The sequence below is a fragment of the Leiobunum rupestre genome, chromosome 8 (assembly GCF_980474605.1).
Source record: "Leiobunum rupestre chromosome 8, qqLeiRupe1.1.hap1, whole genome shotgun sequence".
Classification (NCBI taxonomy): Eukaryota; Metazoa; Arthropoda; class Arachnida; order Opiliones; family Sclerosomatidae; genus Leiobunum; species Leiobunum rupestre.
In genome coordinates, this window is record NC_143391.1 from 12,426,935 (window position 1) to 12,444,358 (window position 17,424).

The 17,424-nt window shown below is 37.3% G+C and overlaps 1 protein-coding gene across 1 annotated transcript in view; it reads left to right on the plus strand.

Moving 5' to 3' along the window:
- The first annotated feature begins 5,511 nt into the window (after positions 1 to 5,511).
- Positions 5,512 to 17,424, plus strand: part of LOC149932422 (MAM and LDL-receptor class A domain-containing protein 2-like) — a 43,328-nt gene continuing 31,415 nt past the window's right edge. Inside the window, exons 1-5 of the mRNA XM_090157117.1 lie at positions 5,512 to 5,569; positions 10,012 to 10,167; positions 10,888 to 11,153; positions 11,227 to 11,311; positions 11,684 to 11,800. Coding sequence (XP_090013243.1) covers positions 5,512 to 5,569; positions 10,012 to 10,167; positions 10,888 to 11,153; positions 11,227 to 11,311; positions 11,684 to 11,800 — 682 coding nt within the window. The remainder of the gene's footprint in view (positions 5,570 to 10,011; positions 10,168 to 10,887; positions 11,154 to 11,226; positions 11,312 to 11,683; positions 11,801 to 17,424) is intronic.

Genomic DNA, 17,424 nt, shown 5'->3' on the forward strand with positions numbered 1-17,424 from the left:
TAGTTTTCAATATCAAAGAATTTTGAAACAAGTTGGCAAGCCAAAATATACCTCTCCTCGGAAGAATTGTCCCTAGTGGTATTAATTTCTCGAGATAACCCTTAAAGATATATCTCCGCAATTTAGAGTTATTTGTTAAAAATATTAACCTATTTCTATCCCGCCCGGTATAAAATTTTTATTATAATTAAAATAATTGAGACGAAACGACCAATTTTAATTTATTCAGAATATCATAAGTTAAGTAGTTACAACAGTAAGTTAGACGTACTATAACAATGCACAATTGAATTAAACCCTTTTACAGAACAAGTTTATCAGTTAAATATAATACGAAGCAAATTTTAATGAAAGAAATATCTACAGAGGCTTTTTGGAATTACTCGCTTACGAAATACTTGCCGCATCTTTAACGCTCATTTTATTTCAACACTCGCCCTTGATGAAGATACCGTAGATATCTGGTAGTGGACGACTCGTTCACTTCCTGTTGACGTTGTGACGCATACCACATGAAAAAGACCAATGCCGTCCAATTTCCAATATCATATAATGACTCGCACACCCAAGAAATCATTGACTGCGTTAGAAATCGTAGATATCCAAATATCCACACCAAATGTATTTACAAGAAGCAAAAATCTTACCATCAACAAAGCACAGAGAGCCACTTGACTAACCGCCAGCTCTTAAAGCAATTAACGTTAAATTATCTCCTTTGAATTAACAGAACTATATATAGGTCGTTAAGAAAGTGGACCACCCACAGGGTCTACCCTTTAACCCTCTAATCTCGGCTGACTGCGCTAAAACAAGATTTAACCTTTAAAAAATACCAGATTAGGCCTTCATAAATTCATTAATAAAAAAAGACTTTATTACCTATTATGCTTACGATGCCTGTCTTAATTTCAGTGAATCTAAGCAGCTATCGGTGGTTCTGTGGTAGAGCGCTCGACTACCAAGCCGAATGGTCTGGGTTCGAAACCTGGGTGGCGCATTTGTTTTTAATCAATAGAGAAACGCTAAATTAGAATTTCTTCGATGCAATAATTTCAATTTCAATTCTATTTCAATTAAACCAAAATTTCGTACTCTATTAAATACGCTTCCGATAAAGCTGAAGGTCTAATTTTCAATAAGGCGTAACAAGTGTCGGTGGTTCTGTGGTAGAACGTCCGCCTGTCAATCAGGAGGTCTCGGGTTCAAATCCCGCCCGATGCGATCGCAAATTGATACTAAGACGAATACCGTGTACAACTGGTGGAAACCCTGCCATTGGACGTTGAGAGGTAGCATTACACTCCGCACTCGGTCCGTCCCAAAGTCATTAAGAAGAAGTTGGAGAGAAAACGCCCATATAAACACAACAGACTCAACATGCACAACCATCAGAACACAAACACAACAAATTCAACATTCACAACCTACGCATAAACATTACAAAAACGTAATACACCAAACCGTCACGACGGTGAGCGAAAAAACACCATCCAAACCAAACCGCAAATGCATCCGTTAACGCTCACCGTCACACGGTGGTTTTGCCAACCCTTTGAGAAACTGCGTACGCAGTGATTACACTTTGCACCGAAAATGCGAACGCGTTCGCAGTCCTGACAGACAAACCCACCCACAGACAGACACGGTCGTTGTATAACCCCTCCTAGGGGCCTTTGTCCCCTCGGAGAGGTAAAAAATAGCAAACGGTTCTATCTCTGTTTTTACAACGGTCTTTTTTTGCCGCAACAATACGTTTTATGATAGTTTTTTAGCATTAGATTATATTTTTATTGGAAAAAATGAATGTAAATCGTGTAAAAGTGATTCAAGATACAGCATATGAGTGGGGTATGTTTTATACCATTCCCTAAACCCTAAATCATCATCATCTACAAAATAAAACCAATATTACAATAAAGAAATTCGGAAATTGATAGCGATAAAAAGGCTGTTTATTAAGCCTTGGTAAAGACTTACCAGAAATCAAATTGACCTCCAATTATCTTTTTCCCTTTTTTTAGGTGGATAAATGAACATCGTTTCATAAGTTAATGAAGAAAAATTCATTTTCTATTTAGTTCAAATTAAGAAGGGCAATTCAAGCTAATTTATATCCGTAAAACGAAACCGTACGCGCCACAACATGGTAGCCACATTGACTAGGTTTATGACTTGTTTATCCCCCCGTTTTTTCCTCCTTCCTGTTTGACCCTAGTTTTCCGTTAGTTCTTAACTATACCGCCAGAGCGCACATTTAACAATCACCCGAAGCAAATATTCGGGAACGGGGTGTCCCTGTGTTAATTAGTCCATGCTTCGAATATATATTCGATGTGTATCTAACAAGTCGGTCAAGGCCGTAACTTTCCCTTTCCTCGGAGGGGATTTAGTTAATTTCTCACGCGTCGGCTCACGACATTATTATTTTTTTTGATAAAAAAATTAAAAATTGAATTTTAAGTTTTTATATTTCACCAAAACCCCCACGATAAATTTACGATATTTTATTCCCGTTGCCGCTACATAACAAATTTACTGTTTGTAAGGACGGAAAAATAGAAAACGCCAAATATAATATTTTATTATTCTTTAGACCAGGCTTTCATATTACTTAATTTTTATCAAAACACTTATTTAAACAATTATTAATTATCATAGTGATAATGTAAGATTGATTAGAAATTAAAAAATTCTAAATTTAATAACAATTTAGTAATTAAGGTGAACGAGAACAGGGTTGCCAGGATTAATCATATTTATAAAATAAAAACAAATAATTCTAACAATCTAATATTTAAGCTATATTAATTACAACTCAGCGTTGTTCGCTACTAAATTCCTTAAACACCCAATTTAGCCTCACAGATTAAGTTCGTAATTTCGAAAGTTCAAAATTACTTTACCAAGACCACAATTAATTCAAATTAGAACAAGTTGGCAAGCCAAACTATACCTCTCCTCGGAAGAATTGTCCCTAGTGGTATTAATTTCTCGAGATAACCCTTAAAGATATATCTGCAATTCAGAGTAAGTTACTAAAAACGTAATCCCGTTTCAATCCTGCCCGGTATAAAATTTTAATTATAATTAAAATAATTGAGACGAAACAATCAAGTTTAATTTATTCAGAATATTATAAACTAAGTAGTTACAACGGTGAGTTAGACGTACTAAAACAATGCACAATTGAATTTACCCCTATTTACAGTACAAGTTTATCAGTTAAATATAATACGAAGCAAATTTTAATGAAAGAAATATCTACAGAGGGTATTTGTATTTTTCTCACTTGCGAAATACTGGCCGCATCTTTAACGTTCATTTTATTTCAACACTCGCCCTTGATGAAAATACCGCAGAATAGCTATATTCGACATCTGGTAGTGGACGACTCGTAGACTTCCTGTTGACGTTGTGACACATACTGCACGAAAAAGACCAATGCTGTCCAATTTCCAATATCATATATCAATGACTGCATTAGGAATTAGGGCTCTTTATAAATAAAAACAAACAAACCCAATTGATGAACTGCATTAAACATCTTAATCCGTCGAGAAAACGTTTAAAATAAATTACGAAGTAATGACGACCCAGTTAAAAGCCAGACCAACATAAATGTACGAGCACGATGTATACAACTCGAAATTTTCTTCATAAATTAACCATTACGATTGAAAACTAAATACGCTAAAGACACAATAGATAAAAATATACGACTGAAAAAACGAAATAAATTACAAAAAACTAACTAGGTGAACCACCCACAGTTTTTACCCTTTAACCATCTTATCTGCTGACTGCGCTCAAGCAAAATTTGAGCTTTAAAATTTCATACGAAAAAAGACTTTAAAAACTATTAATATACTCTGAAGCGTAACACATATCGGTGGTTCTGTGTTAGAACACTTGCCTGTCATGCAGGAGGGTTCGGGTTCGAAACCTGCCCGATGCGATCGCAAAATGATACTTGTTACGTTATTTTTATATTTAACTTCATTTTTATATATATTTTCATTTGCCAAATACCTTTGTAAAACGTGTCCCCCCCCCCCCCTCCCCTACGCTTTTCCAGGGAAGAGAAAGTCGTGGGGTGCCCAGTTCTCAGTAGTCGCGCGGGAGAGAGAGGTAGGGGCCTTGACCGCTCGGGAGATCCAACCCTTTTCTTTATTTTTGATTCTCCTTTCAAAATTATCGGGCCGATGGGTCAACCATTAGACGTTTCTAAAAATATTTTAACTGCCAGTGACTATTGTCACTGAAAATATTTACGATGTTGTTTTGACCTTTTTGGTGGGAATGTCGGGGAATATTCGTGTGAAGATTGAGTTTTCGGATCGTCACTGCCAATTACAATAAAAAGCCAGATAAGCCATAGTAAAAGAAGCCATTTCGAATCCGTTAATTGTCAGCCCACTGCTAGTCATGATAAATGAACCATAAACTCATTTGAACCTACTTTTATCCTTTCTCGCCATATACTAAATAATAAGAAAATGGACGCTTCTCTTAATCCGCTAAAATTTTTGGATTGGCCAGAACTTAGCCCCTCCCATGACCTACGATTGGTGTCACCCAGTGACCCTCGCTCGTGATTTCATGTGCCGAGACATCCAAAAAGAATATAAAATCAGCGAGAGTCGAGATAAGCGAGTGAGACGTCCAACGACTTTAGCCTGGGAGGCTGGTTTTTCCTCATAGACCTGGGAGTCTAGAATTTTAGAAAAATAAGTCTGAACCAGACTTTGCTTCCGTTCATCAAGTTTGAAAGAGAGTATTAATATTCAAAAGAGACAAATCTGTCGAAATCGGGAATGTGCAAACCTCTTCGTCGAAGTCATCGTCCACCATCACCTTCTATCTACTAACCTACACCTGTGGCCAAAACCTTTCACTAATCTACGTTTTTCCGTTTCCAGAGGAGTGCATCGGTGCATGGCTAATATAATATATGGGTTGGTGTTAAATAAAACAAAAGGGCAGAACTCGTCGCAAAACGCTGGCAGTGACAAACAATCCCTATTAGAGACAAAGGTTTTTAATTGCATTTATTTAGTGTCGGGGAAAAATGAGAATTTAGTGGAAGGGTAGCTTGAAGATATTTGGGGCGGGAATTTATTGTAGATTGAAAGTGTACGGTTTTGATAAAGGAAGCAAGAATTCCTAATGTATATTTGCTGTATTGTAATGGTGTATTAATTTAACCATTGGCACGATAGTTCCAACGAACAAATTTTAAACATTAACCTTGACCCATAACAATTATTTTGATCCACAGGAGCTCTCCCTCTTCATGTTTTTTTTAAATATTACGGCTATCTAGTGAACCCCTAGGAAGAATTTAAATTGCAATAAAAATAGCGTAACAAACTGGGGGTCCGTCCGGGATTCTTTAGGAAGTATTTTTTTTAAAAACTTATATGAGTGACTCTGATAATAACGAAACCTTTGAACCCTCTTCAGATTGCTTCCAATTCTGCTCTGATTGTGTTCCCAGTTTAGGGGAAAATGATAGTTGCTCCGACTGCTTACGAGCTTATCAAACCCAAGAAAGAGAATACCGCAGGTATAAATTGAACCAAGCGCGCGAATTAGAGCAGTTGAAACGAAACCTATCTCCGGTAACCCAAACCATCAAATACCCACTCATACCGAGGGAAATAGTTTAAACCAAATTCGGGAAAACGAAATTATAGAAGAAAATATGGCTACGGCAGACGTCTTAGCCGCCCTTGTAGCTCGAATACCGGCCCTCACAGCGACCATGGTACCAGCCCAGGACAACCAACCCGCTGCGTAGATACCTAAGGTTGATCCCCCGACGTTTAATGGGCACGCCGATGAAAAAAATTAACTGAAAGAGTTTTTGATTAAAGCCAAATCCTTTCAGAAAATTCGGAACATCAATTCCTGGGTCCCAAACATCTTAAAAGGACCCGCATTAGATTGGTGGGTTGACAGCCGATTTAATTTAACCACTTGCGGCAGTTTGAAACGGCCATCAAAGAGGAATTTGAAAGCGAGGATGAGGATGACCGGGTGTTAGAACTACTTCAGTCAGGGAACAGAATCCACTCTAGATTATACGAATAGCATGCAAGACTTTATGCGGCGTCTGCAAAACCCCCTCTCGGCGAAAGAAAAAGCACGTATTGTGTTTAGAAATTTACGCCCCTCCATGCGAGGTTATCTAGTGCATAAAAAGTACACCTGTATAAAGGATATCATAGCAGACGCTACCCGCGTAGAGAGCGTTATCCCTTCAGACACTCCGAAAGCCGCACCGCTCGCAGTTGCCCCCATCCCGGCAGGAAAACCGGTACCCCCCAGCCGTCCCGTCAAGGTGACAGGTACCCTCCGCAACCCTCCCGGAGGTCAAACTATAATGACTCGAGGTATGGATGTTTTGAATGCAACTCCCCCGATCACTTCAAAAGAGATTGTCCTCGTCTAAGAGACAATTGGCGCCGTAACGTTAACAGCAACCAGGGAAACGGGAGAGGCGGTGGTCACCGAGGCGCTCAACCGACTCTAATCAATTCAAGTCCATGTTAATTAACTATCTCACCCCCACGCTTAGTTTAATTTGTTATGTACCATTCACCTGTATTACTACTCCTGGCTTGGTAGGTGTCATTCGAATGAATATATAAATAAAGCTAAGTTGGAGGTCTGGGCCAGAGATCCTAGATGGAGAACGTGGCCTGCATGGGAGGCCGAAGAAGTAAATTCTTTAAAGTGCGGTTCCTTCAGCGTTTCATCGGATCGACATAATCTTCAGAACGTCTCAGCTTCCTCTATTGACCATGTACTCTAAAGTCTTCCACTTTTCTACTTTTCCCGAAGTGATGTGTCAAAGACTCGAGTTACCATCGGACTGATGTGATAAGTACTTTTCTTTAAAATCGTGGCTTGGCAACGCGTTTAATTTGTAACGTATTTTACTCTCCCTTAACTATAACGTTACCTCGCGGCTTTTCCGTTGTCGAAAACTTTCTCCGCCGGGAAGGAGGTTTCACCGGATTTCGCAATACCCTACGTAGGGGTTAAAGCCTCCGACCCGAGCGAGAGCATTGAGAAAATCGCCGAACTGATAAGACGACATAGGCGATTCAAGTAGTTTTTGCGCGCGTCGTAACGGCGGGGCCTTAGTGCCCGTTGTGTGGGCCGAGTTAGCCGGCCAGTGGACGTTGGGACGCCATGGACCTTTATCGTTTGTAAATATATTCTTTTCATTGTACATAATAATTTGTTTGTGTATATTTTTAATTGTGGCCTGACCTATTTTTATTATAATTAATTATTTACTTCTATAACCATTTATTTTATTTCTTCAATGTGACAATTTAAATTTAATCATTATTATATAACCTTCACCCCTAGACAACGAAACAAAAAATTTAACTTCCCTAATAACATTAAATTATAATTTCACACATATATATAAATTGTTACATTTTGGGGGTCTTGTCCGTGTATGAACCGACAGGCTAAATATTTTAATTTTCCTCTCGCTTCCTTTGTTATTGATTTCCGATGCTGGATAAATTTTCCGCTCGAACTTTTTGTATTAATTTTAACACAGTGCATAGGTTTTTTTTGTTCTCGAACTTTTGAACATTTGAACATTTGAACATTTATTATTCCTGGCACTACTTGAAGCTCCTAAGACATGTCGGGAGTCTCGGGTTAGAGGCGAAATCGTGTGAAACCTCCTTCCCGGCGGAGAAAGTTTTCGTCAACGGAAAACCCGCAAGGTAACGTTATAGTTAAGGGAGAGTAAAATGCGTTACAAATTTTTAATGGCATAAAAATTCTGGGAGATAAAATAACTGAGATTAATTATTAAGGGGTTTATTTGAGTTGTGGGTAGATATGATATTTCTGGGATTGGGATTGTCGGGGGTTTGATTTGTGTGTAATTTTTAATTTTAGTTACCACTTTCTAAGTTCTTTAAGCGTTTTAAATAATAATACAATTTTATGAAAATAATAAATTGAATACTGGCACGTTATTGTAGTATTGTTTAATTGTCTTATCACTAGACGATAGTTTTACTGGTTTTTTTTTCAGAACCCTGCGAGTCTAACCTCTCGTAAATTTTAGTGTAACAAGATATCATTTGATAGATACAGGCCTATTTAAAACTATAATGGTAATAAATTGTCCATATCTGCCTCTAGGGGCGCTGTGATAATTTTCAAATATTTTTCTTTCGTTTATGAGAATATATAAGCTTGCAATTTCATTTTTGAAAGGATTTCGAGATCTGTTTTATTTCCAACTCTAATGCGTAATTAAATAGATTTTACAAACAAGATAATTTTGTAATACATAATTAGGTAGAATATAATTTAAATTATTTAAAATTTATTTAGCAACTTGATATTTGTAAAAATGAAGGTAAATTTTAAATATTTTGACCTAAATTTGATTTTACAATGTCATGAATTTTGACGATAATAACTTTAGGAGAGTGGCACACTCAGGTAGGTAGGGGGCCCATGAAAAAAAGTAGTGTTGTAAGTCGGAAAATTTTCCGGAAAATGACCGAGGCCTTTTTTCCGGAAAATGTTCCGTATTTTTCCGAAAAAAATTAAAAAAAGTTTTTATTCCATGATTAGTCTAATATATTGTTTGCAAATTGAAATAAAGCGGTATTTTCGTCTCATTTTTTCGAATCTGAAAGTAAAACTAAACCTCTAGACTAGTTTAAACTGATTAACAATGTAACGCTATTAATGTTTTGTAGTATGTTTACTGATATTAGACATTTCATATCGATAAAAAGTTAAAAACATTAAAAACCCTTAAAAGGTAATTTATGTTTCAAATTTTTATTTTTCCGATTTGCGGAAAATTTTCCGCAATTCGGAAACTTTTCCGGAAACTTTTCTGGAAAATTTTCCGCATTTTATTTTTCCGGAAAATTAACATCCCTAAAAAAGTATACTGAATTAAATATAATTTTATACCAGCTTTCTATCAGCCCAGCCTCCCTCCCCCAACCCCGTTGAGTAATTTGAGGGCATGGCAGCCCTGTTTTTAAATAAAATTAAAAACCCACTTTAGCCTTGCCCTCAAAAGTATTTTAACATTGCTCTTATGATGATATCATAGCTATGGTCCAAGCGGCCGAGGTAACCAGGTTCAGTAGAGGTGATGGGACAGGTCATAAAAAATCAAACCCCCGGGCCCCTAACACTATAAGAGAGAATGTCCCAAAAACAAGGAACGAGTTACCGCTACCCGGCTGGATGAAAGCCGAGGCTTCACTGTTTATAGGAGAATAACAATTAAATGCATTACTTTAATGGTTTGTTTTACTTAGGAAATACTTAATTACGTTTATATACACACAATGTTATTTAGCGCTCAAATTAAATTTCTTATATAAATAAATATATTTTGACAGTATAATAGATGTTAATAAGCGATACACTTTAAGCGAAGTGATAGAATACATTTAAAAGATATGAAATAGCCGCGATTACGGATGATTTACTATATACCTATTGTTTAAGTCCCATATATATAAACTAAAAAAAAAGATAAAGAAAGAGAAACGCCATTGAATATATTTGATTAGGTAGAGCGATAAGGATCGAAGCAGGGGGAGGATCTGGAATGTTTCGTTTTACTTTGACTTACCGTTAAATTCCACTTAAAAACAGTTTCTACTCACAATTGCGTTAAAATATTTATTTTAAAAAGGTTTATTTAAGAAAATCTTCGAGTTTGGTCAGTGGGCGTTCAAAATCTTCAAAGAAGAAATGAAGAGGACTCTCTTCGTTCTTCTAATCTCATTAGGTAAAGATTAAAGATATTTCCATTATGAGCGTCTTTCGCCAGGAACCGTTAAAAAATTATGGATGACGAGCTAATATGGGAAGGAATTACGTAAAAGCGCTTTTAAATTGAGAGGGTGGATTTTCTCGGGGTCTTTTTCTTACAAGGAAGAAAATATTGATGTAAGCTTTTCTCTCGTTTTAATCTCGGATGTCAAGCGGGCGTTTCCTTGTGCAAAGGAAACGATTTGACTTGCAACTTCGACGAAGGAAATTTCTGCAAATGGACAGTTCAGACTGGAAAATGGAACTTTTCCGAACCCACGGATAATGGCAAAAATCGACAAGGTCCCAAACAGGCCGTGGATGGAAAAGGTAATTTATATAAGCTAATTAAAATCGATAGTATTTCATAACTATATCATGGTTTAATAAATTAGATTCGCTTAAAAGGAAGTTAAACTAAACCGAAAAATCAAAACACAAGCTAAAATTGGTTTTTAAAGTAATTACCGTAAATTACCCCTACTGTTAAAACTGGTGAAAGGGCTATTAAATTCGTTGATTCACCATACATAAGGAATTTTATTTTTCCTTTAAAGTGACGTGGAAATACGATTAGGTTTGTGTTTCGAACGCCACCTCGCGAAATAGGTTGTTTGGGAACTCAACAAAACCATCACCATGGTTACGAACAGATATATCGCTTCAAATCCACTTTCGCTAGGTAGACCGTTACCAAAAGTGTGGTAAATGGAAATAAATCAATAAATATGAACTCAGTGTAGAAATTTGGGCAAATAATCTTCAGGACCCGAATTGCTAAACATTTTCACCCCAATACTCCTAAGCACCTCAGTAAAAACGTAGTTTATTAGTTCAAGGTAGAGATCTACTGTTTGAGGTATATCCTTTAGCGAAAATAGTTAATTAATCCATGTTATATTGTTTATAATGTATATATTCGCATAATAAATTCAAATGAAAATAGCATCCCAAAACAAATAAGATTTGAATTATTGTATCAAAGTATAAATTCAGACACGTAACAACTTCGACTATGGTTTAATACTTGGGCTATATGGCGCGTTTTAGGAAAGTACATCTATTTCCGATCGGATCAGACGGACGAAAAGGCCACTTTGGTGTCACCAATAGTCGAAATAGAAAAAGTGTCATGTCTAACTTTCCATTATCAAATGTTTGGCACCCTTTCGGGAAACATATCGCTAATTCAAGGGAACATCCTCGGCGGAAAGGATGTCCACGACAGCATCAAATGGGTTCGAGAAGGGACAACGGCCGATTCCTGGTTTCGCTACAAAATCACCATCGACGCGCCAGGACCATTAAACTTGACGGCGAGTTATTTAATAGCCAAAATAAATACCGCCATACAATCTTCTAATTTTACGATATTGTATTGTTGAATAGTTGACATTTCAAGCTCAGATCTCGGACGGTGACGTTGCCTTGGACAACTTCGAATTTCAAGCAGGACCGTGTCAGCCGGATGAAGGTGATTTTAGCAATGACGAGTGGGAAACCAAGGATCCTATATGTTAGAAGGATGGGTAGCCCTCCGGCCAGCCCGTGTTTTCAAAACGCCGGCAGCGCCGTCGATATTAAGAGAGCCTCTTAACGTGCGACGTCTTGTTTCTATTCCCTCAAGGACAAATTTTGGCGGTGCTTCCTCCGTGTTTTGTCCTTGACGGAATCTAAAGACAGATTCTCTATCGCCCATGACCCACCGACGGCGCTGCCATTTTTCGTCCCTCGCCTCATATCCTTCTAACATATAGGATCCTTGGGGAAACCAGATGACTTTTGCCAAGCCAAAAAAGTATCGCGGTGTCCCTCGATCTATTCAAAACTCAGGTTTTTCTTTTAGAATTTTCGTGTGACTTTGAAAGTGGGACTTGTGGATGGCAAAGTTATGACCCGGATTTGTATAAATGGCAAATAGTAAAGGGTAACCTGGAGGATCATTCGACATCAACCACTCAAGGTAATGATCATAAGCCTAGCATAGCGATATGTCTAATAATGAAAAGCGGATGCAATTTTTTTTTCGATTCCTATTCTAAAAAGTACAAAATGATACACAATGTGATAATTTAATTTTTTTCTTCATATTTCGATAAAAACGGGCATTTGCCATTTCGAACGCTTCCACCTACATTTTCGCTAAATGTAGGTGATTTCCCGTGGTTACGGTGGTTTATAATCAACAATTAGCGATAGGTTATCATTCGGGTTCTCTCGGAAAACGCTTGGCTTAATGTAGTAAAAGTTACAAACCTCTCGCAAACTCTTGTAATTTTTCAAATAAGAGAAACGGTATGACTTTAGTGGTAACCTAACATAAATTAATCAACACACTGCAAAATGTTAGCACCGATAAGGGGGGAGTGTCCAGAAAGAACAGAATACAAACATATTAAAGGCGTCAAAAATAATATATTTGGTGTTGTACAAGCCCCCCCCCCCTTAAGAGTTCCAAGTAACTCATGTTTTTTTTAAAGTCGAAAAATAACTAAAATCCAGTTACTAAAATTGTCCAAACAGTTAATTTGTGTCTGTCCTCGTGTACTCTGCTTTACCACACAATACCAAAAATCGATTAAATTGCTTTATTTAAACATTTATTATTTCTCTTGCTTTTCATTGGCTCTCATTATACAATTTTTTTTTGTATAATTCGCATATATTTGGAAAATGAGGTTCTTGAAATGATTTTAGATAAAAGGGGACGCTGCACAAAATTAGGGGAGCGAATCTGCCTTAAGTTTTGCATAAGCCGCACGAGATATTGCTCGCCGCTTTTTAGATCCACATCGATAAATATATCGAGGGGGATCTATTGCAATCGTCAGATAGTTGTAAATGTTGTCGTTGTTGTTGTCGTCCTAAATTGCAACAACTATCATATCTTTTTATTGGAGTGACATATTAACGCCGTTTTGTTCGGTAACACTTAATAGGGTTACCGCTACCTGAAAAACTAAGATCCACGGCCTAAAATTAGTTAGCGGAGATTTGGTGGCCCCTTTAATCAGACCCCCCTCGCGTCTGTTGCGAATTTTTACGCACCGCGTAATTTTTGATCCAAGTGACTTATCAGATTAGTTTTTTTTTATATTTTAAACCTCCTTCAATCCTTTACAGTATCATTCCGCTGGCAATAGTCGAGGGGTATTTCCGGTCTTCGAATGAAAAAAAGATGCGTAGGCTTCCGCGAAAGTGAGGTTTAACTTCACCATTTCTGGAAATAACTTTTTCCCACGTGATGTGTCCCGAGGACGTGAAATTTATCATTTAGATGTGGATCTAATATCACGGCCTTGGCCGACTTCTTGTTATTTATTACATGCGCTCTCTCGTAGCTACGAGTGGCATCATGAATATATCTAGCTATGAATATCCAACCCTACGATATAGCCCTTCTATCATGTCGATTTGATTTGGGTGGCAACTTTCGAGACCAGTGAAGCGTTTTCAGCCAATCAGGAGACTGAAGGAAATGACGGCATGCTACTCACTCGGTCGGATCAGATGTGATTGATCACGTGACTAGATGAGCCCAACCCAAATTTTAGCGGGAGGTTAGAGAGGCTATTGCTATTGTATATTCATAGCTAGATATATTCATGGTGGCATATAAAAGCAAAGGCTGATTTAGTCCCCTAATGTTGCGAAGTGCTCCGTTTTATCTAAAATTTCAAGAATCTTATTGTAGACAGAATTTCTGAAGATTTTGGAAGAGAGGGTACATTGTACCTTAGATTTCGATCGCCGGTATCTCGCCGCCACTGAAGTCGTTAGAAGGCTTTTTTTGCCGCCCTCTCATTTCTTTCCTATTAGCAAAATCGATCCCGGAAAGCTTGGACCCCTTTCTAAGACGCTGTTTGATAGATTGCGATATAACATGGATTAGACTTCCAAGCTTCAAAAATATAGCTTCGCCCAACACCTTTGCTTATAGGGTGATATTTATATCGAACATTTCATAACAACAATACTCCTTTCTATAAAATAACTATATAGAATTTGGATTGTTTCTACCGGGGATGGGAGATAATAATAATAATAATAATCAGCTAGGCTAATACCCAAGGCACCACCTTAGGCCTAAGTCATCATGCGACTTTTGAAGCCCTTAATTCTAGGCCTACGTTCATTACCCGACTCTGAGTGCTCGGCGAGAGTGATATTTGGTCGAAGAAATACAAAGTTTCTAAGTCTATAAAAATTCTTTTTTTCAATACCATTTATAATGTGGGTCCTAAGATTGCTCGTTTTGTTGTGAGCCCGGTTCCGGTCCGTTCGATCTAAAAGTTTTTTGGTCGTCTCGCGAGGTTTTCCCTTTCACCTCTATTTAATCTTGATGTCGAACTCGCCAATATCCGGCCAATATCCGGTGGGCTTTTCGAAACGCACCTGCCTCGGTATCACATTCACATTGAAACACATATTTTAAAATATAATGGAAAATATACAGCTTTTATATATATTTACACACAATGTTCTAGTTAATTATTACAAATTTTAAACACTGTTGACTGATTGATTTTATCTAATTTTATACGCGCTTACAATTTTGGTTTTATTTCAAGTGAAGTTAAGTTTAATCTATACCGACATTAATTTGATTTCTAAATTTAACTGAGCTTACATATGATTACAAAAATTATTTAACAAACTAAAACGGCGAAATTGTTTCTCTTTCGCTTAGCTCCCTCAAACATAAGCGAAAATAATTTGTATTCTTTTCGCAACTTGAAAGTAAGACATCATCCCCCACCATGAAAATGTTTGCCCAAATTTGACCCTCCCCCAAAATGAAAATCGTAGTGACACGACTGACGCGTAGTCATTAATTATTTGTCTGATTAAAATCAGGGTGAGTTAAAGATTTAAATCCTTTTCATATTATCTAAGCAACAATTGTTAAATTCTAATTTCCCTGAAAAATGTAAAGATAATAACATGTTTGTAACCAAAGTATTCGAAAACAACAAAAAGACAGGACGTGTTAAGGAAAAACTAAAAAAAAGTACCTCGAATATTAAAACACAAGTATAACGTTGAATTAGTCAGTAGCAGCAAGTAGACTTAGAAACCAAGAGCGTATCCATAATTTGATTTCTGGTGGGGTTTAAACTGTGCCCCCCTTTTAGACCTATTTAATTACCTTTTGCAACCCAATTCCTCCTTGAGATTTAAAATTAATGTAACATTACATCGATCCATTAGAGGGGTTTGAACCCGCAAATCCCCCTTAAATACGCTTTTGGTAGAAACAAAATCCCTAAAGAATAACGATATGATGTGGTTTATGAAGTAAAATGTAGCTGTCATAAAAATATTTTGTTGAAACAAAACGTATGGCACGCCAAACCGGATAAAATTCGACCTCCACTCACTCACGCTCAGAATACGAACACAACGTAAAGTCGTTGCAAACATAAGATAATATTACCCTCTCGCTCGCTCAGAATACGAACACAACGTAAAGTCCCTGCATACATAAGATAAAATTACTCTCTCACTCAGGGCCTTAGGCAAAAACCCCTCATTTATGATTTACCGACTTTTCGGACCTTCGTAGGCCCTATTATATGGAATCGTAGGCCCTATTGTATCCTAAAATTTTCGTAGGCTCTAGGCATTTTGCCTAGTCTGCCTTATGGCAAAGATAATTTAAACTCGTACCCTAGATTCGAAATCACTCTCTCGCGCGTTGCCGATAGCGTTTACCCACTTCCCGCTTCAACTCAGAAACAATTATCTCCATGGTTTGCGCCTTACCGCAAGTTCCGCAACCGATGGAGCGAGGGGCTAACCACTCTTATAAAGTCTGTACACCGGATTACGCTTAGATTAGCACTGCCAAAGGCAGAGACTTCAAAGATTACGCGTAATCCCATTAGTACAGTCAAAGGTACGGCTCTGTACACCGATTACGCGGAGTGATCAGCCCCTCGCGATGGAGCCGGATTTTTCTGAGGTAACAAAACCGTCAATGGGAAAGCTCCCAGTATTCGAATCTAGGGTACGAGTTTAAATTATCTTTGCTTATGGATAAGGCAGCCCTGCTCTCTCTACATCGTGTAGCTCTATAAACATAACGTAAAGTTGCTTCATGCATAATATAAAAATTTCTATATCGCCGTCAATTCGCCGCTCGCAATTCGCCGAATAGATTTCAACTGAAAAATGTTTTAGATAAGGTAGGGCTCGCGACGACTGAAATAATAATAAACAAGATGCTGGACCAAACTAAATAAGTATTGAAATTCCTAGATGGCGATAGCTGTTTCATAAAAAGAATGTAGTTTCCGCAAGACTATGAAATATAATTAATGAATTTTTATTATCAGAAGTAAATGAACATAAGTTATTGAAATTGCCTTAAAAACTGGAAGGCATTTCCCTTAAGAAAATATTAAATAAAAAAAAAACAATATATCCTTAACCGCCAGGTAGATCAGTCTGAATTTTTCGTATATTATTTTACTCTAATAATTTGTAGTGTGAAATCAAGCCATTTTACTATTGAAGTTAATAAATTCCACAAGCAGATTCTATTCAGTAATTTTTATCTTATGTATGAAGAAACTTTACGTTATGTTTGTAGATCTACACGATGTAGAGAGAGAGAGAGAGAGAGAGAGAGAGAGAGAGAGAGAGAGAGAGAGAGAGAGAGAGAGAGAGAGAGAGAGAGAGAGAGATAAAATGTATCTTATGTTTGCAACAACTTTAGGTTGCGTTCGTATTCTGAGCGAGAGAGAGGGCAATTTTATCTTAGGTATGCAGCGACTTTACGTTATGTTTGTAGAGCTACCATTGAGTTGGGAATATTAATCTAGAGGTCCAATCAAAACGTCGGATTTCAGTATTTCGCTAAATACGTTTTTAAAAAATAAGAATACTGCCGTCTGCTTCCAAATGACGAGAAAACTTTATCATTCTGCCCGTGGCGCCGTCTATCTCTCAATGGTTCGTTCAAATAAGACGCGTTTTCCGGCAAAAATATTTATTTTTCAAAAATAATGGATGGCGCTACGGGTCATATGATAACGTTTTCTCGTCATTTTAGGGGAGACGGCACATTCGTAATTTTCAAAAACTTGTTTCGCGGGGAGCAGATTTGATATCGCTAACGAAAACTCCGGCAGCGCCCCCTATCCACACTGCGTGTAACTGTATAGTGGTGATCAGCATTCAGCAAATAGTGGTGTGCTACTGATGAGATGGTATTATATACGTTTTAACAGCGAATTAGTGTTTTCTTGGTAAGTAGGATTGAATGTCAAGTTTAAAGACATAATGTTTGGTTCTAATTATATACTGTCATTAAGATTTGAAGTCCTTTTGGATTTACTTAAAACATTGTTAGAGTAGGCCTTGGAGCAATATTGTTCAAATAAAAGATGACATCTCAAAAAGGTATGCTAACATTTAATTGGTATTCTATTATATTATCCTATTTTAACCTTTATTTATTCCATAATAGTGAATCACACCATGGTTGAAATTTGGAAATACATTGGGGAAAAGCCAAGAGCCTTAGAAGAAGGAGAACGGATGTTTAGAGAAAGCCCAAAAGGATCAAAATGGGAACAAAAT